The 23,036-nt window shown below is 35.6% G+C and overlaps 1 protein-coding gene across 3 annotated transcripts in view; it reads right to left on the bottom strand.

Annotated features, from left to right (window-relative positions):
* Positions 1 to 23,036, bottom strand: part of LOC139776142 (uncharacterized) — a 32,574-nt gene that overhangs the window by 4,373 nt on the left and 5,165 nt on the right. The window contains exons 2-3 of one of the 3 annotated variants that reach the window (XM_071712650.1): positions 22,397 to 22,483; positions 1,371 to 9,471 (exon numbers count right to left, since the gene is read on the bottom strand). In XM_071712650.1, coding sequence (XP_071568751.1) covers positions 1,371 to 3,563 — 2,193 coding nt within the window. In that variant the 5' untranslated portion in view covers positions 3,564 to 9,471; positions 22,397 to 22,483. Of the gene's footprint in view, positions 1 to 1,370; positions 9,472 to 14,016; positions 22,484 to 23,036 lie in introns of those variants that run through there. The other 2 variants (XM_071712651.1, XM_071712649.1) reach the window with 2 other exon arrangements.

The following is a 23,036-nucleotide window of genomic DNA, read 5'->3' as shown; positions in this document are numbered from 1 at the left end:
CGCGCCTGTTAACCCGTATGGCATTCTCAACCATTCCAACAATCCTTTACCCTCGACAACAAACGCAGTATATTTCCTACTTTCCTCGTCCATTGGAATTTGATGAAAAGCCTCACTCATGTCTAGGGTCGAGATTATTTTTGCTTGATGTAGCTGAGACAAAATTGACTTCATGTGTTGGAGTGGGTAAGCAGGTTTCGCCGTTTGACAATTCACGGGACGGTAGTCTATACAAAACCTCAGACCTCCGTTTGCTTTGGGAGCCACGACCGGTGAGCACGCCCAGTCACTATTGCTCCAAGTTATGAATCCCTTTTCTAACAACCTGTCGACTTCTTTGTTAATGAATTCGCGGATTGCTTCGCTACGTCGATACGGTTTCTGCCTGTGTGGGGTCGGGTCCGTTAGTTCGATTACGTGCTTTGTTAGATCTGTAACACCGGTGGATTCCCGATCAAACTTCGCGAATTCGGCGTCGAGGAAAGTTTTCAGTCTATTGGCATGTTCGTCTGTCAAAGCCGTTAAGTTTGTCGGTGTGACGAATCGGTGTAATATGGGGTAGGAGTATTTACTCCCCTCCAAAGTCCATTTTTTCGTCGTTGGATCAGTTTTGACCTTAAAGGACATCCAAAAGTCCATACCGAGAATCAAATCACTCGACAAATTTGGGAGGACACTAAACCATTGAGGGCCGTAAACGTCGCCTACGTCAATTATGAAAGACGTGCCCCCTTTAGTTTTGACGATTGTTCTATCACCGAGTCGTACTCCCTTTTCCGATGTCGAGTCCGTAGAAAGTTCCTTGACTTGAAAATTTTTTACTCGCTCGTAAGTTGTTTGATTTAGGTACGATCTCTCGCTACCACTATCTATTATTCCGCGAATTTTCTCACCAAAAATCGAGATCTCCACTGGTATTCTTACGACTTTAGTCGGTTCCGTAAGACCGTTGCCCGTACAAAAAATTCGACGCTGAGTTAAGCGATGGACAAGGTGCGGTGGTAACCCGATCGGTCGCCATTCTTTTAAATTGTCTAAATCTGACGAACTACTTTGTTTCGCGCTTCCAACGTCTGATGTCTCGTCAGTCGTCAACGTAGACAATTGAATCATTTCCGCGGGTTGTTCGTTCGAATTGACTGATTCCAGGTCGATTTCGTCCTCGGACCATTCCGAATCGCTTGAGAGCGTTTCTAATAAATCTAATGATACTGTCTCGCGATTAACGTTAGCCACGGTAACTGGAGGCTGACTCGGTGTAGATGTATCGGTGCGCGTTTCTAATCTATCCAGGGATTTTATCTGTTCTATATTAAATTTTGTTTTCTCTCCCTCAATCGGGCCTTCTGTGGCGGTAGCCTGAGGGGGGATTACTGCCGGCCCTGCTCGTTTCCCGACCGCGTTGGACAATCCCTATTCACGTGGCCTTTATTTAGACAAATATGACACAAGACTTGCCGCTCCGCGGTACAAAAACGCGCCGTGTGTCCCATCTCGCCACAGTTATAGCAGAGTATTTTAGTAAAGTCTCGGGCAGGCTTTGCTTGAGGAGCCGGTGGTTGTTCGTTTGGGGTGTCGGTTGACGATTTCGCGGCTTTCTTGAAGGTCGCTATATTTTTTTCAAGCCTCTGCTTTACTAATGTCTTTGTATTGTTTGCCGAATTATTTTCCTTTTTAACATTACGCGGTTTTGTTTGTATCGCCCTTAGCTCGGTTGCACTTTCCTCGTCGCTACTCCCGCCCCCGATAGACTGAATATCGGACTCGTCGGTGTCGTCCTGTAAGCACCCCAAATCCGACTTAGAGAATCTTCCGCGCGCTCCCTTTTGAGCCTCGACTGAACGATTGTATAGATAATTTCGCTCATTTAAGTAGTGCAAAAATTCGTCATAATCGCGAATAGATAGATTCAGGACTTCGAAAGTTAATCTTGGATTAAACTTGACAAGAATTTGTTTTAATTGTTCGCGAAATGACGGTGGACTCTGCATCCTTTCAAAGATAAGACGTGCTCGACAAGTAAATTCTGCTAAGGTTTCCCCCTTTTCAAACTTCAAGTTACAGACTTCTAGAAAGAGTGCTCCATCGTCCTTCTTCACTGCCCATTGAAAGCGGAAGGCGCGTGTGAAGTCTTTCCATGTTTGCCAACGTTGTTTATTTAACAGATACCAGGCTCTATACGGCCCCTCGAAAACGCTTGACAAACAAAAAACGAACAGATCCTTTCTTATCCCGCTCACGCTCAACTGATCTTTTAAAATCAGTAAGAATTTTTCCGGGTCTTTCTCTGTTTTGGGAAACGTGAGATTCCAATCCCTGACAATACGGCCGATTTTCATGGCCGATTCAAGTTCGCGATTGTACGCGGGTGAGTTATTTTCCCTACCCCCATACCGATTTGTTGACAAGGCATTCCTTCGAACTCGTGCGTGCTGATAACCGTCAGCTCCTCGAGTATTATCGTCGCTATCGTCCGATTCGCTACTACGCCACGATAGAACTCCCCTTCTAACTGATGGCGAACGTTGCTCGTGCCAGGATCTAAAGTTATGAGTACGAGTCTCACCGCGTTCTGTTTCAAATCTATTTTGCATTATTTGACGATATTCCTCGTTAGTTAAATTTTCTTGAGTTACTAATTCACCTTCGGGGGTCATCTCCGCGACTACGAGCCTAACCGGATTATTTGACAATCTATTAACTCGGCGATTGCTCTGTTCCGTATCCATAAATCGCGAATCTATTAAATTTTCTTCTCGAAAATTCACATGGCGAGTATCCCGTTCGACCGAACCTCTCAAATCTAAGGTATCCCCGTTCTGTAACAAACTACGTGCCCGTCTGGTTCCAGACGACCTGGGCCACGCAGTATCATTTAAATTATTCGATAGTCCCGCGCCGGCTGTATCTATTTTACGGTACGACACAGCTTGCGGATTATTAATTAACGTATTATTGTTATTACCGGGTAGCTCGATTACAGACGACCTAAGTCCATTGGTATTTCTCAAACTACTTGACAACCCGGTGTCAACTACAGGCGTATCGTTAGGGCTTGCCGAGGTTTTATTATTTAATTGATCAATCAACAATTTCATATTTCCCATTATTTCCGTCATTTTGCTCTCGAGTGCCTCGACTCGGCCTATTCTTACATCAAAACCGTCCAGCCTATTTGTTAAAGATCCTAATGTAGTTTCTATTCGCATCGATCGAAAATCTTCACTAGGGATTGGGGTTGCTCCACGCGAGCCCCTTCCCCTTCCCCCTGGGGTACCCCCTCTACCTATCATAGGGGAATGACCAATACTCAGTCTTGACATAATTCCCGCGTCCAAGCCAAGAGCGGCTAATCTGTCCCCCGCCCCCGCGCTTCGGACGGCCGACGCCTGAACGGGCTCGCTCAGTATATCGATACTAGCTACGTCTTCCCCTCCAACCGGTGCGGGAGACGTTTCGTCGATTGTCGCGAACGGAACCTGATCGTTTGACTGGTTTCTATTTTCCATATTCAAAGCTCTCGCACTCGACCTTGTCGTTCTCTTAGGCGGCGTATTGAACATGTTTACCGAAAATTTCCGAGTTAATAATCTTCGACGATTTGTCTTGCCAAGACGTTATCGGAATTCAATTAAAATTTCCAGTAATTTACTTGACCGCGATAACTTATGTTTGTTTATAATCGGGCCAAGATTCACAATTCACTTAAATAAATAAACTAAGTAGCAAATAGATAATGAGCGCAAGATTACAAATAATAAATAATAATAAATAATAAATAATAAATGATTAAACACATATTCAGATAACAATCAGATAAATAATCAATCAATTTATAAATAATTAAATAACACACAAGCAACAAGCGAAATAAATTTTGAAAGCGTTATAGAATAATATTCAAGCATTGAGTGAAAGAGGGTCGAACATGACGAGATAGCACGGCCGGTGTTGTCGGAATTACCACTGAAGGTCTCTCAGTGTTTATGTTTTCTCGCTCAGTCACTCATGCGAATTCCACATACTATTGTTCTCTTAGCTATTATAATCCGAACAGTTTCTCGTCATGTTCGGCTTTACAGATAAATTCCTCCGGATTTCAGTATCTCCTGAGTTGCTCACAAAACTTTACAATTTACAAATTACAAATTTATACAATTTATTACAATTTAGATTTTACAATTTACAAATATTTTCAATTTATTGCCGACGTCGCCCCACGTTGGGCGCCAAATGAGACCGGCGTTAAAATCTTTGACGAAAGTCGATAATTAATTTTGCGTGTAACGCCGACACCTGGCGCGGCCTGGGTCAAGGGCTGCCAGGGCTCTAGGAATTGACTAATATACTACGACAATTGGGCGCCAGTTAGTTTTGTGAGAACTAACAAACTCACGTTTATTAATCCGCGACTAATTATGAGACACTCAAGGGGAGTTCCGTCGGGGACCCAAGGAATGTTGCGAAAGTCAAAAGAAGAGAGATAGACAAGCTATACAAGCGTATTAATTTAATTAAACTTACGTACAGGTTATGTTACTGCTACCGTATACAGCGTACGGCCCGCTCACAATCTCTATATCACGTTGACAATTGTTCGGAACACTCGTACAACACAACGCTCTACAGTATTCTCAACTGGCAGACAAAATTACTCGGACTCTGCACGCCGAAGACCGACGAGCAAGTTCTCTAACGCTCTAATATGACAATGTATGATTCGGACTGTTCACGCCGAAGACCGACGAGAGAGTCTTCTTCGTCGATCTCTCGGTCGTCCTGCTACCACGCGACCACACCTTCGATCCTAGTCGTTATCGGTCGATATATTTCGTCGCGTGCGGCTACGCTATTGGCCCTTTGTCTCGGCGGTTTTCGGGTCTCGGCGCTCGCACAGCGCGGGCAATACGACGATCGGCAGCCCTATCGGATCGGTTATTACGTCGAGTGTCGATGTCGAGGGGAAGGATTATATTCTCCTGTCACAATATTAAAGTATAAAAAAAATTTTATTAATTTTTTATTGACAAAATGGCGGCGCCAGAGCCATTGATCCAAAGTGCCAAGTCGTCCAACGGGCGAAATCAAAGCTCCTATAATTTCTGAGCTGGAACAAAAATTCAAAGATTTTTGAAAAATATATAAGATTTTCTATAGAAGTACCTATGGATTTTGCGATAAGTTGAACAAAACTTTTTTTATAAACAATTTTGTGCGAAATTTTTTTAGCGAAAAATGAAACTTTTTTTCCAACATGCACCATTCTTACAAAAAATGATATTTCGCAATTCCCATAGGTACTTCTATAGAAAATCTTATATATTTTTCAAAAATCTTTGAATTTTTGTTCCAGCTCAGAAATTATAGGAGTTTCGATTCCGCCCGTTGGACGACTTGGCACTTTGGATCAATGGCTCTGGCGCCGCCATTTTGTCAATAAAAAATTAATAAGAAATTTTTTTTTCTACTTTAATATATAGATAATAAATAGAATTAAACCGATTTTTATTTATGATTATTGTATTTCTGAAAAAAATTATCAAAAATTGGCTTTTTTGGGACTCTAGAGTGGCGTTACCCCTTAAGAAAACATGGATTACATTGACCTGGCCTTAAAAAAATCGCTCAAAGTCAATTCCATATTTTTATCATCTGTCCCCCTTAATATCCTACAATTTTTATCTAAAACATATTTCCATATCTAAAGCTGTTTCTGAGATCCAGGGGGCTGGGTCAGACTTTAGAGATACCCTGTATAATAACTATAACTATAGTTATATTTCAAATATATATAATTATGTTTATATAATGTTTTTTTTCTATTTAGAAAGTGCTCTATTGTGTAAAGCAGCGGAAAATTGAAAAGAAGTTGAGCCATTAAAACTCGGCTGAGATGTGCAAAAAGAAAGGGCAGGGAAAGAAGCAAAATAAAATAATACATATTCTTTATTGAGTTTATTGTAAACATTTGCATTTGCACATGCAATTTGTGAATTTATTTTATTTTTGCTCATTTTGAATCATTTTTGTTTTTAAACAATGCAAAAGTGTGAATTTGGAGTAAAATTTCTAGAAAATCTGAGAATTTTTTTACAAAATTTGAGTAAACACCCTTATTGAAATTTCAACATTAGTTTTTATAACTATTTTGTACAAATTGCTGTTTTCTTTAATTAATTTGCAATACGCGTGTGCAATACGTTTAACAATGTGTGTATGTGTGTGTGGATACATACATATATACATACATATATGTATATATTTTATATAATTATAATAAAATGTAAATTACAATTCTGGATGTTTCCTTTTATCATGTCCATAGGACGTCCATCGGATATCCTGTGGACATGTTTTAGGGATATAAGCATGTCCATTAATTTCATAAACAGATATACTATGGACGTCCATAAAATGTCCAAAGGACGTTAAACGGATGGCCTATGGACATCCTCAATATCCTTAAAAGACGTCTTATAGATGTCCATCGGATATCCGTGTGCTATAAACACAAAACTCTAACTAGTACACTTTCGAAATTTAACAATATTGATTTATGAAATAATTATTTTTAGTTATTCTTTGGCAAACCCTGCTCGGGTGGAGAGGCCACACGCAGCAACGGATAACTCTGTACTTTACGATCGATTCGATCGGAGCGAAGTATATGGAACTCACTATTGTAACTCGCGACCAGCGATGACTCGGCTACGTCCTTACGAGACAGAAATTGATTGGCTGACTTCCGACCGAACTACGCGAACCAAACTTGAAAAGCTTTACTATTGAGAACGGAATACGGAGTGCAAATTCGGGGCTGTGAGGCCCTAATATATACTGAAGTTCGGTGACCCCGCGCGGGAGCGGATAAGTCCCCACAATTTATCGAAATATTGTATTAATTATGAAAATAAAAGCTTTGCATTAGTGAATATTGCAGGACTTCTCCTCCAACTCCCTTACATTCTTCTTATGCGCTAGCCATTAACAAAATGTGTTCTTTTATTAAACAATAAGCTCTACAATTTAAAATTCGGTTTTTATGACTGTCTTATGAATAGTAGCTTGTCCGGTTTCGAATGTTCACGTGAACATGCTTCTCTCACAGGAAGCGACTATCTAAGGTTTTATTCGCAAGATTACATTGTGCTTTCATTTGCGTGTTTAACATGCGTCTTTTGTATAAGCAATCGTTGTAACAATTTACATTTAGTGCGTCCCGGCTTTGCGAAAGGGTTTCGCCTGTTATACCAACGCTCGCCCGTCACGCTGCTACCACGTGAACGCGCGCGAGAAGGATGCCCGTTGCGCGGCGAGCCCGCACGCTATCCTAACAAATTCAAATTCGGAAACCGGAATTTAATAATTAACGAGCCCGATGTATTTTCTTGGCGAAAGAACTTCCTTTTTGGTTCTCTCCGCAGGGATCGCACTCAGGATTTTACCATTTAACAAATGTTTATCAAAAAGGACTCCATAAAAATATGTACATACATAGATATATACATATGTTTACACGTCCATACATCTACATTTACGCATATTTAGTATTTCCTGCAAAGAAGACTTGAGTTATAACACCATCGCAATCAATTTAAATATCATTTATGTAATTAGTCGTATCTGAGTGCCGAACTGAAGGCACGCGGTGCTTACGCGGAGACTCTGATTGGCGGAGCCGTGTATGTACGAGGCGCGCTATTTGGGGAGACCGCGCTATTTCAAAGCGCGATTTCCGTGTTGCGCGCTTCGCGGATTGGCTCGGGTGCGTTCCGTTGTCGATGTTTTTAGGGGTACTTGTGCAGTGCAAAACCATGAATGTGGTTTCGCACGTAACACCCCCCTCCTTAAGTTAGGAGCAGCGACGTTAGAAGATGCGACCGCGAGGTCACGAGTGCAGCGGTCGTCTAGGGATGAGGCATTGGTCCAGCCGTGTCTCCAGCTTCCTCAATGCGCAATGGACGGTATTTAATTCGGCAGCCATATCCAATACCTCGCGACGCTTGGGGGTGGAGTGCCACGGCATTCGTGAATCCGGTTGATAATGTTTTGCTACCAACTCAACGCTATCGTTGATTGTCACCGACGAGCACGGTGTTTCGCTCGACTCGCAGCGGGACTTGTTTTTGAAATGTGCATTTGGTCTCCGCTTCACACATGGATATTATGATTGCGAGACCTCCGATTATTAGGACAGCAGCTGCAACTTCGACGATGAGTTTAGAGGTGTTACGTTGAGTGGTGTCGCCGGTGAACGGCCCCATTTCGTCGTCAATTGATTCATACGATGAGATGGATGGCAACGGCGTCTCTCCAGTCACCTGACTTCTCCAAGGCAATGTTTTTGGGTTGAGGGTCTCTGGGGGAACGGCCATCAGTTCCATTTGTGGGGTAAAAGAATACCACCAATTATTTAATTCATACATGGCGGCATTGTCCGTGCTGCAACTAATCTCCGTCCCCGTTGCGGAGATTATTCTTGTTCTGGGCATCAGGTAGGCAGGTGCGTCGTTGACAATGACCGGTATTTCAAGATAGCAGTTCCCGGTTGGTCTCCTTCGTACGGGGATGATGGCACATCGGAATATCTGCGCGGCTTCCCCACGAATGTGTGCAGAGTATCCAGGTTTGCCCATAATGGAGTAGGCGAACATGTGTGGATCTAAATGGGCGTGTAGCACAGCAGCCCGCATTTCGGCCTCCTTTTCAAGGCACTTTGTCAATAAAATATCAGTGTAAAAAGCTTTAGCGTTAGAACTCAAGTCGTTTATAAGAGTATAATAACGTGACGGCATAATATTAATATATGAACGCAACTTATTTGTTAAGTTTTTCGGTTTTGAACATTTTGATATATTGCTGCAGAGCTCTTTGATTACGAAACGCGGATTTTCCGTCTGAAAGACAGTAGAGTTGCATACTTCGTGTGGTGTGCGGACGAGAAGGATTAACTTCGTCGCATTATAACGAAAGGTGTAAGCGGTCGGTTCATTAACTGAGCTCATTTTTAAAGCGACCCCCCGGTACAACACTTTAAACGGCGCTACGTCACATCCGTTGTGGAAGAAAGGGACCCAAAATTATTGTATCCTTTCTCGTCTACACACTGCAATTCACTATAACTACATTTAGTACCCGCAGGTAGCGTAATCTTATAAACTATTAATTCTACTACTGGAACTGAGTAACGCTTAGAATAAATTAGACAAGTTTCATTGGAATGAAAAAGATCTAATGGCGTACGAAGAAAGAAGAATGAATCTACAGAAAGAAGAACCCATCCTTGAATATAGGCTTGATCTTGCTAAAGACGAAGGTAGAGACGAAGGCATCAAAATCGGTTAAGAGCGCGGCATCCAAATCGGCGAAGAAAAGGGCAGAGCGGAAGGCGAAAAACAGGCTAAAATTGCTGTGGCTAAAAACTCACTCAAGGCCGGTGTCTCCATTGATGTTATCTCTGAAATTACTGGCCTTTCCCCACATAAAATCAAAAAGCTAAGAAATTAAACGATTATATTACCTTATTCTTAAAGAGGTTGAAGCGGTCCAGTTGAGTCAATTGACGGTTTAGAAAAAAGTTTTTTATTAGGTCATTAAAAAATCTGTATTAGGTATCATTTTATTCTCCATACGCTGCTATTGCATAAAACGTATAGTAAAAGTATCATATTATGGATCTTTATATTTTAATTAGCTAAAAACAAAACACTTTTTCGCCAATGCCAACTTGAAAACTTGTGGTATTGCTAATTATTTCAATATAAAAATGGCATGAATATATGTTTTGCCATTGATAGAATGAAATAATGATTATTACTGGTAGCTCCCTTGACAATTATATAAGCTGTCGATTTTTTAATAACTTTCCGTCGATTATATTAAATACGAATGAAACTTGGCAACGTTGCACTTTTGTGAGGTTGGTAGCAGTGCTCGCCTCTGTGTTGAGCCACGTAGCGGCAGTTGCTAAACGTAAACATGCCCGTGAATTTTCTGTCATTCTAGGTACGGTTAGGGTTACATTGCCGACGCTGCGTTGCCACATCTACCCACTCGCAAACTATCAACTGCTGTTTCAGTCTAATTTCGATCGCTTTAACTCGTAATATATTTGTTATTAGGTGGTGAATACGTGTTTTTTTCCGTTCTAAATGTTCGCATTAATTTATCGTACGCGTAGGCACGTTTTTTAAGCGTTTATCTTTACTAGATATTAAAGAAAATTGGGATCAATCATCGCCGCCAACGCTTTCTCCATATAACCCCATGTAAAACGACGCATTTTTGGAAGCTAATATCTCAGCTTCTGGATGGTCAATAAATATGTAATTTATTCCACACATGCGGTAGATCCTATACTATATATATATTTTTTTTACAAACGAAAATCTTTGGTTGACCAAACTGCTTCAACCTCCTTAAATCTCTAGCTTGAGTTATATGACCTTGAACAGAAGTATCATTTAAATAACTTTTAAGCTCTAAGCTTATTTGTTGTTCTTTTACGTCATTAACTTCCAATGTACTATCCCTGCTGTATATAATATCTGTTGCATTGATTGATTTAGCGTTACATCTAGTCCCTTATTAAATTCGGCCATAAACTTATCAAATTTCTCCGGACTTAACTTACCAAAACATCCTGCTTCTCTACCAGGACATGCTTTCTCTACACCCTTAGGAAAATTTACTTAAAAAAACTTAAAATAAACTAGAAAGTTTACCAAAGAAATTACTATTGATAAACTATTGATAAACTAGAAGTGATTTCGAACCAAACTTTAAGTATTTCTATAATATACTTTAAAGGTTACTTTAAGTTAACTCATGCAATTACTATTAATCACCCCAAAAAAAATATTCTGTCATTTAGTGGCTTCCCTTAGGAAAATTTACTTAAAGTTTTTTAAAGTTACTTAAAGTATTTTAAAGTATTATAAAGTATACTAGCCGTAATAATAGTATACTAATAGTATAATAGTAGACTAATAGTATACTGACAGCCGAACGTAAAGTTTTCTTTAAGTTATTAACCTCAATAAAAACTTTATAAGCAAGTCGCAAATATACTTTAAATTTACTTTTAACAAACGTAATACTTATAAATATACTTTAACTTTACTTTTTATAAAGGTAATACTTAAAGCTGATTTTAACTTATGCGTGTTGTTTCAATAGTATATTTAAAAAGACAAGTTCCCTTTTTCACCACACTTGCACCACACGAGACATTAAGAAATATTATACCATATATCCAATTCAAAATTTTATTACTCTTTTTAAACTGAATTTGTTTCTTAAGATGATTTTTGAAAAATTATATATTTGCGCTGGTTATGACATATGTAGACTATATATAACACTTACATCAAATTAAGAAGTAGTCTCCCGCGGAAAAGAGTTAAATATGTTTTAAATATGGTTTATATTAGTCATTTATATGAACGAAATTAAACTCAAATAAAAACCAAATATTGAATATAAAAGTAATTAAATTTAAATATGTTCCAAATTTGGATCGAAATTAAATTTAAATAAGATCTTGCTATTGGATTTAACTTGTCCAGGCGCATATATGGATCATATTAATATTTAATAAGCATCTAACCATCCTGAGTTCAAATTTTATTTGTATTTGAAACAAATAAAATTTTAATTAACACCCAAATTAAATTTTTATTTAATTGAAAGTGTTCCCATTGACCCATCATATATTCATATTTAATCAAAAATTGTGATTCATAAGATTTTAATAAACCTGCGAGTTATGTTAGTCTCGCGTTGTAGTCTGTTAGGTTATAGGTTTATTATTGAATTTTGTCATTATCAACCACAAATCTGCATGTTTAATTATGTTAATTATTTTATACTGTCTACATCGTACATATATTTTATAATTTCAGTTTTAGTTATGTAGGTCATTGGCTTCCCACATAGCATGCATATCAAAAAGACGTCCAGAAGATATCCCGAAGATATATTTAGGAGATAGGATATCTTCTCGGGATATCTTCGGGACGTCTTTTTGATATGCATGCTATGTGGGTTTTTAATTATTTTAAATATATATGTATCGAAAAACAGGCAAATTATGTATTTTCTGTTAAGACATGGATATTTCATCATTTCGATATCGATTCAAAGCTATTTTGATTTGCCTGTCAAATATATAATAACATTGCCATTATATAGAATGCAATATGAATAAAAAATTATATTGTATTGGCAGACATGGATAATGTAAATATTTTATAATTTGAGCATTATAATAATTGCGTTACAATATTAATTTTTTTAGGCTTCCATTTCCATTAAATAGTTACTTTATAACTGTAAAAGTCACAACAAAATTCCTGTTTGTAATTTGACAATTTTGAAAATTAAAATATTATATAATAGGTACATTTTCAGTACTACATCCGCTCATTTATTAAACAAGAAGTTAAATTAAGCAACTAATTAAATTATTAATATTAAATATTAATACAATAAGATATTTGTATTTACATTTATCAAAATAAAAAATAAGTTCAATTATGAAAATAAATATTAATAATTGGACTTATTAAAAATTAAATAATTTGTTCAGATATTGCGCTCGAATTCTTTTCGCGTTTTACAACGCCCGATCGTTTCACATTAGATGGCGCGACGCGCGAGTCGCCACTCTCAAAGAGCCCCCGCCTCCTTCCTCACTCGTTAGGTGTCATGGCCGCACTTGCTTGCGTTTCTTCGAACGTGTCGAGTCCGTTATTTCTTTCTTGACGGATTGATCGTTGCGGCGCGTGTTCTGGAGACTAACCGAGCGAGAGTTGGATCACCAGGGAGAGCTCACCGCCAGGAAAGGGAGAGCTGCGGCAGCTAGCGTCCGAGAAGGAGGATCGAGGCGAGGAATCCGGTTCAGCGAGCGGAGTCCTTAAGGAGGTTGGTTTCTCGGTGCGAGGCAGGTGGCGCGGCAGGGGGAAAGCATATAGGTTAGATTTTTGTCGCGTGAAATAAACGAATTTTAGCAAATAAATATGTGGAATGCATTTAATTGCTGTTTCTTAAGGTTTAAAAAGAGTTGTTTGTACAATTGAAACCCAAATACGTTATTATCCACATTGAAATGTGGAAATAATAAATGTGGTCCTGTTTTTTTTATTTTTACAATTTCTTGATAACTATAAAGACGAATCATTTCAGTCTTCGAGAAAGTTTTTCCTAAATATGTAAAGAGTTATTTGCACCTATTTTCACTAAATTATTATCATTTTTAATATGCTTTCGAGAGTTACATTACAGGTTAGGTAACATTTTTGCTGTGTTGCCCGTGTATAAGAGAGAGACAAGAGTATAACTTCAATAATTAATTACTCGACAACCATGCAGACGATTATCTTCAACTTTGGCATATATGGACGACAGATTCCCATAGACGAATATTCTCCATTGAACTAATTCTTATCAAATTGATTTGACTAACCACCCTCCTTAAGAGATTCTCATTGGGACGCCATATTTGTTACTTTCATTTGAGGGTTCATATTTTTAGGGTTTATACCGTCATTTTTTTAAGGATTAATCATTAATTGAAGGTTAACTATCACTTGAAGGTTAACCATCATCCGAAGAAAAACTCTTAAAGTTGGGTGTGATTTCGGACCGCCAATTGAAGATTAACCTTCAAATGATGGTTAACCTTCAATTGGTCCGAAATCACACCCAACTTTAAGAGTTTTTCTATGGTGTTTTTTTAACGGTTAACACTAAAAGTTGAGTGTATTTTTCCATAAGGGTTCAGTTTGATTAAGTATATAAAAAATGTCTCTATTTTTATTCTTTTGAGCTAGCAAATTGTATTCTTGGTTTTTATGGTGATTAATATTTTGTGCAACTGCATCAATCTTTTTGTTGCTAGCGATTAATATTTGTTTTTATGTATTCGATTACTGCGCAAGTGTTGCGCATTTCGTTAATTTTATCAGAAGTTTACTTATCTTCTTTTTGTACCACTGAATTTAAAGCAAACCAATATAAACACAATAATTGTAATTTATAAACGTTTTTTTTTTATCTTATAACTCATTCTCTGTTGATACCATATTCTCTAATCCCATTATTATCCTAATTAGCAGACAATGTTTTTTAAACGTTTGAAAAATATTTGAAAATCAGTTTTAAACACATATTACAAAACGTTTGAAAAACATTGCCTGTTAATTGAAACCGCAAAATTTCGGCAAGCTACAACAGGGGCTGGATTTTTGAATTTATTCGCAAGAGAAAGGTATGCGCAAATTCTACTCTTACAGAAAAGTTGCAAGTTGATCGCATGGCTTTTAGTTAATCAACTTGCAACTTTTTTATAAGAGCAGAATTTCCGCATACGTTTTTCTTGCGAATAAATTCAAGGATCCAGCCCCAGGTGCGCGCGCGCTGTGCCTTAAAAGCCTCATTAAGAACGTATAAAGGTCTTATTTGAATTTAATTAAATTTAAATTAGATTTAGAACTTATTCAGAACATATAAAGGTCTTATTTGAATTCAACATATTAAGAACATATAAAAGTTTTATTTGAATTTAATGAAATTTGAATAAAATGTACAACTTATTAATTTCATATATGGTTTCAATAAGATTAATATTTAAATTGAATATATTAGCTAATTAAATCCTTATTAAGCCAAATTAAATACGAATATTTTGATGATGAAATGATACTGTAAGAAGTACGTATATATACTTTGTATACTACGAAACATACGTACGAGTATACACGTCGATTAAGAATATACGACATGTATTCATATGTTCGAGATTTTTAATCGAAATGTATATCGGCATTTCTTCTTATATTCTTAATTAAGTTTTATATATAGAACAAATATGAGCCATATTAATGCAGTTATTCAGCATTAATTTAAATCAAATAAAATTTAAATGGAGATTTTATTAAGGTCCATATAAAGTTCATATTTAACTGTTTTCCGCGGGCTACCACGTAAGGCAGTTGGCTCACGATCCAGAGGTCCCGAGTTCGAATCCCACCAAGGTAAGTGTGTTTTTCAAATACGAGAAAATATTTATAATCATAGACTGCATCTTAAGAAACAAATTTAGTTATAAAATAGTAATAAAATTTCGAAATAAATAATTTTTTTTTATTCCGGGTGAATATCGGAAATCAGTGTCCTCTAGTATTAAGAGGACTGTAATCTTAAGTCTAGTGTCTCATGGTTAGAGGATATTCCTCTAGATTTTAAAATATCTTCTTGAGACCGTATTTCAGAGGAAAATCCTCTAAAATCAAGCGGGAGCCACTAAATGACAGAATATTTTTTTTTGGGTGATTAATAGTAATTGCATGAGTTAACTTAAAGTAACCTTTAAAGTATATTATAGAAATACTTAAAGTTTGGTTCGAAATCACTTCTAGTTTATCAATAGTTTATCAATAGTAATTTCTTTGGTAAACTTTCTAGTTTATTTTAAGTTTTTTTAAGTAAATTTTCCTAAGGGCAAAGTCAAGCCGTAACTGTTCTTACAAACAAGAAAAAATTCATGCTATAAACATTGTCATCAAAAACAAGCAACGATCTCTTCGGATCGCCAAACGAAAATTTGCCGTGACGTAGGCCACCAATGGCCAATCACCTTTCCGAAATCCGAGCTCCGCGCATGTCAGGCGCGAACGTTTCCGCGGCCCTTGGCCACCAATCACGCACTGATTCCTCTAACATCCTTCAACATTTTAAAACCCGATAAATTTATTGGTAATTAGCCCGGAGAGAGCCTCGTCTCGGAGATAATAAAGGTTCGCCGCTATGCCGAGGAGGCTCTCTTTTTCGAAGTTCACCCGCTCAGTATACTTATATCACCGCTCGTGCCACCGCTTGAATATTACTCGCAATCCGCTTTTGATTTCAAATCAACTTGTGCTGTTAACTTCGCTGCTTTTCGCTGTGATAGCTTCTGTGCACGCTACTATACTCACGGCACTTAACCAGTCTGTAAATAATCGTACATACTCAGACTTTAAATATATTTTGCTTTATTGTATTTCTGTACTTGCTGTTTTTTTTTTGTGGTAATTCGGTAACCTCGCGCTACCTTGCGCTACCGCGTGCACTCTTGACGATAATTTTTTCTATAATTTTCTATAATTTCTATAATTTTTTGGTAAATTTGTGAATTTTTACCTGAAGTGAATTTTCCTTGAGGTAAGGGAATATTAGGATCTGGTTGTTTCTCTAGTAGTTTTTGTACGATATCTACGTGACCTTCTCGAGCAGCTAAGTATAATGGTGTATACCCATTATAAGTTTCGTTAACATTATAATCTACAAGTTGTTTTACAACTTCATTCTCATCACCAGAAATAACAGCTCCATGAAGACGATATTCTAATTTTTTATAGGCTTTACCAAGATTTCCTTGTGCTTTAGTAACTGTAGGATGAAGAAGTCCATAATGTTCCTTAAGATCAGGTAAAGCTTCTTCAAGAAACCTCCTTCGTCCCACATAATCACCTAATTTTCCACAAGCGTTACCTAAGTTTCTTTTTGTTTTAGCAATATCAACCTTAAGGCTTTTAATAAACTCTTCATCTCTATTTGCTGTAGCATCTTCAAGACATTTATCAAAAATCTCCAAAGCCTCTGTAAGCAACTTCTTTTTATTCTGACAATCATTTAAATCCCCATAAGCGTTACCTAAGTTTTTTTTTGTTTCAGCAACGTGAACTTTAAACTGCTCTTTATGTCTTTGTTCTATAGCAATCTCTTTGTTCTTAAGATATTTATCAAAAGTAGGTAAAACCTTTTCTTCAAGCAACTCTTTTTTTTTCTCAAACAACTTTTTTTTCTCCTGATCACCCTCAAACTCAGCTAAATCCCCATAAGTGTTGCTTAAGTTTCTTTCCGCTTTGGCAATTTCAATTTCGAGCACCATAATCCATACGTTTCTCTGATTATCATCTAGATCTTTAGCACATTTTTTTTGTGCTTCAATGGATTTCAAATACTCTTTAAAAGTAGATAAAGCCTGTTGAAAATAGTCCTCTTGATGATTAGTATCTTTTCCTTCAGCGGCTTTAAGATGTTCCTTAAAAGTAGGTACAACCTCTTCTTCAAGTAACCTTTGTCTCTTTTCGAACAGGGATTTTTTATCCTTCTTATCCTTAGTACCCTCAGCTAAATCCCCATAAGCGTTGCTCTGGTATCTTTGCATTATAGCAACTTCAAGATGATTTTTTCCTAATTCTTTAATAAGGAATTCTGATGCATTCTTTGAAAGTAAGCTAGCTTCTGTATATTTTCCATTATTGCATAGCTCTTCGATACGTTTTTTTGGTATATTAATAAGCTTCTTATTAATTTCTTTATCTTTTTCACTTCGTAATAAAAAAGTGAAAATGTTACCCAAACGGTTCTTTACAGCGACAATCAGCGGTTCTTCATTTGAGAAAGAGGCGTTAGAGTCATTTTGACCGGACCAAAAATTTTCTAAACCATCAGCCAATTCAGAGTCAATGAAACTACGAATGACATTGTTTTCATTTTCAATAAAAATATGATTTAGCAGAAATTCCCGCATTTTATTCTTTGACTCTTCAGAGTAATTTGGATTTTCTAATTTTTGCTTAAGCCTCTCATAAATTAGCTTTGATACAAAATACTCTGCAAATGTACGATGAATAAAATCTATGTCATCCTTACTGGATTGAGTAATTCCAATTCTGTTTAATGCTAGTGTTTTCTCTTCATTGGGCATCTTATTTTTAATAAAAGATGACTCCTCTGATTCAGCAAAGAAAAAAAGCTTAAAATAAGGCTCTGTAGATCGAGAAAATAAATATTTGAAGGCTAGACGTTTATGCATTTTTTCATATGACTCTTTAAATATATCTAAATGAGCTTTAGTTACACTAGTTGAAAAAAGTCCAGTTTTTTCAGAAAAGTAAATTTTATACTTTCTATCTACAAATTCTTTATATAAATTAAAAATGTTCAAATTTTTGAAATCATCATTCAACTGACTTTCTCCAAAGTTTTTTAAATATATCTCTGCAAGCATTCTCAAATGGAGAGGAATACCCATAAATGTTAACTTTTCCTCATTGACAATTTTATTAAACTTGCCAATTAGATCTTTAGCAAACTCTTCATACCGAGGTTCTATCTCATTCTTACTATACTTAAGTTTAAGACTTCTTTTCCAAAAATTCTTAAGAAACTCCTGACGTTCATTTTCAATAGGCTTAAAAGTATAAGATAAAACTGACAATGCATCTTCTAAGCTTGTTTTTTGTGTTTTATAAGGACGTGTTGTAACTACAATTCTTGCCTCAGTTTCGTCTTTTAAAAATTTTAATAAATTAGTAATTTTCTCTTGTTTATCAGCTGATTGCCGAGTATCTCCTTCTTTTTGATCAGAGCTAATTTCATCAAAACCATCGAATAGCAAGAGTATATTGTTCTTGTTCTTGTTCTTTAGTCTGTGTTCAAACAGATTCTTTGAAAATTTATCTTCTAATCCTTTTTTATCTATCTCAGAAAAAAATTTAACAATTTCTTTAAAATCATTTTTATTATCATTTTTATTATATTCACCAGGAAGTTTATCTATCTCACTCCTATAATCTCTTAAATTAACTCTTATTACCCAATTCAATTTATTTTGACCCTTATAGAATTCAGATAAAAGTGTCAGTGTTACTGACTTACCCATACCTGGTAAATCAGCAATGACAGCTGCAAACCTTGCATCCTTGTCAAAATTTGTAAGATATGAATCTAAACCATCAGCTGTTTTACTAACAATCAGGTTACTTAATTCTGATGTTTTACCTTTAGAACGCTTCCAAACTAGGCAACTACTTGTAGTTTTCTTGCTTTCAAGCCAGTGAATATCGAAATTCTCTAACTTTTTACTGTCAGACAGGTCACTAAAACTTTTTTCTTTATCTGCATCATTTAACATAACAATAGGTTTATTTCCATCAATATTACCATCTGTAGAAAGAGCTATTTCATTTTTATCAATTTTGTGCCGCTGTTTAAATTCTTCTTTTGTTATATCATTTGTTATATCATTAACAACAAATATGACTTTTTTATCTTCATCTTTTTTTGTAACATATTCACGAAGCTTACCTGCATCTATCTCTATCTGATTAAACTTACGATTAGTATAAAACTTAGGATCATAATAACGGTTCCACATAAACTTGTTGTCTTTCGATTCAATAAGATGAATTGTTTTATCTGGATAATCATGACATACTATTTCAAAATCTTTTATATTCTGATCATGATCTTCGGTAATTAGTAAAAAAAACTGTTTCTTGTCATTTAAGTCACGATTGTTGAATAAACATATTTTTTCCTCAGTAATTCCAAGATTTGTGAGCTCTTCTTTCTTTATCCCACTGATTACAAATAAATCATCTACAACATCTTTAAAGCGCTCGATTTTAATCTCTTCAGATATTATATTATACGCAGGAGATCCAGAATCACTTTTTTGTGATACTTTACTACCTACGTTGATTTTCTTATTATTAATAAGCTTATTATTAATAAGCTTAGATAATACTTCTCCATCTATTAGACATTTTGAACTTTCATCTATTAATCCATCTAGACTTTCCTCTTTTCCTTGAAACACAACTTTTTTTTCGTTTAGAAATTTTTTTTGTGATTCAGGGGTAAGATGAATTAGGCTATTCTCTTCATCTGTTTTTTCAATATATTTATCAGAGAAATCTGTTTCAAATTTATTAGCTAGAGCTAGAGGATCATCTTGTTTTGTAATGAGAACAATCGTTTTGCTGAATTTGTTTTTTATAATATCTTTCAAATTTTCGTATAGATTTTCTACATCATTCTTTTCAGAATCGCATTCAATTGCCAAAAGGTCAGCTTTATCGAAGGCTTTTAACATATGATCTTGAATTGATTGTTTCAAATCGAATAAACTGACAAAAATATAACTACCTTCATTTTTATTTATCATCTTTATTGCTTGATAAACCTTAATAGCAGTCAAAGTAGTGAACTTAGTAACAATATTGAAAATTTTATTAAAAGGAAAAAAGTCGTTACTTTTCCTATTTTCATCATCAGTATAAAGCTTTGAAATAGATCCCTTCTCAAACTCAATACCATACTCCTCTAATTTAGCTGTATACTCTAACGTTGGACCTACTATTATCAAATGACTAATTTGTTTTTTTGCTTCCTCAAAAAATTTATCAACCTCTTCAGCGGTTGAAATAAACTCTTTTTTCTCTAAGTTTAAAGCATTAGCCACTCTTACTAGGAATTCGCATGCAATGTAATCAATTTCAAAGCCTGCATACCACGAACATTTTATTTTGATAAATTCCTCTAATTCTTCCTGAGAATAGTTAACAACAAATGTTAAATGCTTAAAAAATTCCTCTATCTCATCGTTTATGTCATTTAAGCTTATCTCTGGCAAGACTTTATTAGACGGTAAATTTTTTTCAATATTATTTTTAATATCACCATTCTTCATTCTCTTCCAAAAAGTTTTCTCGTTTATCAACCATTCTTTGCAGGTTGCAAAATTTGTAATTGTGAAATAATATTGCTTAAGCTTTTCGTTTTGTGAACCATCATCATTTTCATTTATTAATTTAAACTCCTTAAACTTAGTTTTTAGTGACTCTCTAAGTTTATTTAAATTGCCAGGAAGTTTTTCATCTTCCCAGAATACTTTACTAAATCTAACTTTATTTCCTTCATCTTTAACAAGAACATAATTAGCTAATTTGTCAATATTATCTTTAATTATTTTTCTATGTCTTGTAATCTTGATTCCACCATATTTATCATGTTGTGTAATTAGTGATGCAATTTCTTCAGCAAATTCTGATATATCAGGTTCTGATATATCAAAATTATCGCTTGAGTTTTCTTTTTCATTTTTAAACCCTAATTCCCATAAAAACTCTCGAAATATTTTAGCTTGATGAGACAGTCCAACGTTCTCTATAAAGTCAGAGTGGAATTTACCAGATTTATCAATTATCTTGTTTTCTTTAAGATCATAGAAATAAGAACCTAGAAGATCTTCCTCAGTTACAGATTCATTTTTTAATACCCTTAGTAACTCCTCAATCAGCTTAATTGAATCGTATGTTCTTCTTAGATGTTTAATTACCTTTTCTTTACTAGGATGGCCATTACCTTTCCTAAATCCCAAATGCTTGGATTTTTTACCAATTTCTTTTTCTATGGAATACAAAATTGGAATATTACCTTGTGGTTCAAAGTCTTTTTTCAACTCACCATCAAAATCAATATTTGTGGCGATAATCAGTTTATCTATTTTGCCATTTTCATATTTGGGATTCTTCTTTATTTGATCTCTGTAAGAAAGAAAGTATTTCTCTAAGGCAAAAGGACGTTCGTCTTTTTTATTTGATCTTGAAAGGTTTTTTTTTTGTTTGGGCTTTAATAAATCTAGTACTTTAATTTTTTTTTCTTTGTTTAACGTATGCTTAGCTTGTAAAAAATTATATTTATATGAATTTGGCTGATCAGTTTCACATGTCCAAACCAAATCATCAAACTTCCCAGCGTCAGGATCTTCTGTCTCAAAACCTATTATTTTAAACTTGAAAATACCATTTTTTAAATCCTCTAATCTCTTTTTTTCACCCTTTAATCTATCTTTAGCTTCCAGTGCAACTATCATCATCCACTGCACTTGGTAAGCAATTCCATGATAATATTTACGCAGTCCTACAGATTGTTGTGATTTTGTATTTTCTTCCCCATTTGAGCTCTGTTCTCGAGACCCTGATTTAGATTCTACATTACCTTTCACAAACCGGTCATCAGGACTAGAAATTTCTGGATTTTTTGCATTACTGTCTTCTGATTTATCTTCTCCTGATTCATGTTTTACATCACCTTCCATAGTATAGTTACCAGAACTAGAAGTTTTTGGCTCTTTCAGACTACTCTTTTCTGGTTTATCTTCTTCAAAATCAGTTTTATTCTTTTGCCCTTGCAATACTTTTGCAAATTGAGGGCTATTGCCCTGATCAATTTTTTTTTGCCTTTTATTAGAATCAGATGGAGATTGGTCACGTTTTCTTTTGTTATCCTTTTGCTGAGCTTGATCTAACATTTAAATGAAACTTATTTCTTTATTAGGATTGCTGCTATCAAGCTCATTAGCTAAGCTTAGTGGTGTTTTACCTTCATTATTTGTGATGTTTATCTTTGCCTGTTTACTTAGAAGTAATTGCACAAGTTCTTTATTACCTTTAGAAGTAGCAATATGTAAAGGGGTATCACCTTGATTGTTTTTAATGTTTACATCTATGCCTTGCTTTTCTAGACGAATCTTAACAACATCTTGATGTTCTTTACTTACAGCGACAAAAGAATGATCAAATTGATGCAAAGATTATTGTAGATTATTGCCAAAGACAGGAACCTTCCCGTTGGACACCACCTCCTCCTGAAAAGAAAAAATTAAAACATCTTTATCGTTGTTCAACTGCGCTAAAAGATGAATTAACATTAATAAGTAATTATCTAGAAAAAAAGAGAGACTGTCTAAAGAAGTTGCAAATGCTTAGGAAAATCTTGCAATGAACATAGAACAAAAAATAGAAACAATAAAAAATTCCATACGTGAACTATTAAAGCAATACAAAGAGTTGTTAAAAAATTTTCAACTTCTATTGACTATTCCAGGCGTAGGAGAGGAGTCAGCAACAGCTATTTTAGCTGAAGTTTCTGACATAAAAGCTTTTAGAGATGCCAGGCAATTGGCAGCATATGTAGGCGTTATACCACGAAATATAACGTCAGGCTCATCTGTATATTCTAAACTCAGACTAAGCAAATCCGGTTCACAAATATTATGTAAGGCACTTTTCTTTCCTGCCATAGTAGCTAAGAATCACAATCCTATCATTATGAGCTTCTGCCAAAGACTAAAGGAAAGAGGTAAGCATAATATGGCCATCGTTGGTGCTGCAATGCGTGTTATTCCATATCATTTTTAG

This window comes from Temnothorax nylanderi, unplaced genomic scaffold (genome assembly GCF_030848795.1).
Source record: "Temnothorax nylanderi isolate EJ_2023f unplaced genomic scaffold, tnyl_v1.0 TNYL_tig0112_pilon, whole genome shotgun sequence".
In the NCBI taxonomy this organism is placed as follows: Eukaryota; Metazoa; Arthropoda; class Insecta; order Hymenoptera; family Formicidae; genus Temnothorax; species Temnothorax nylanderi.
This window is presented reverse-complemented; position numbering and strand designations above follow the sequence as displayed.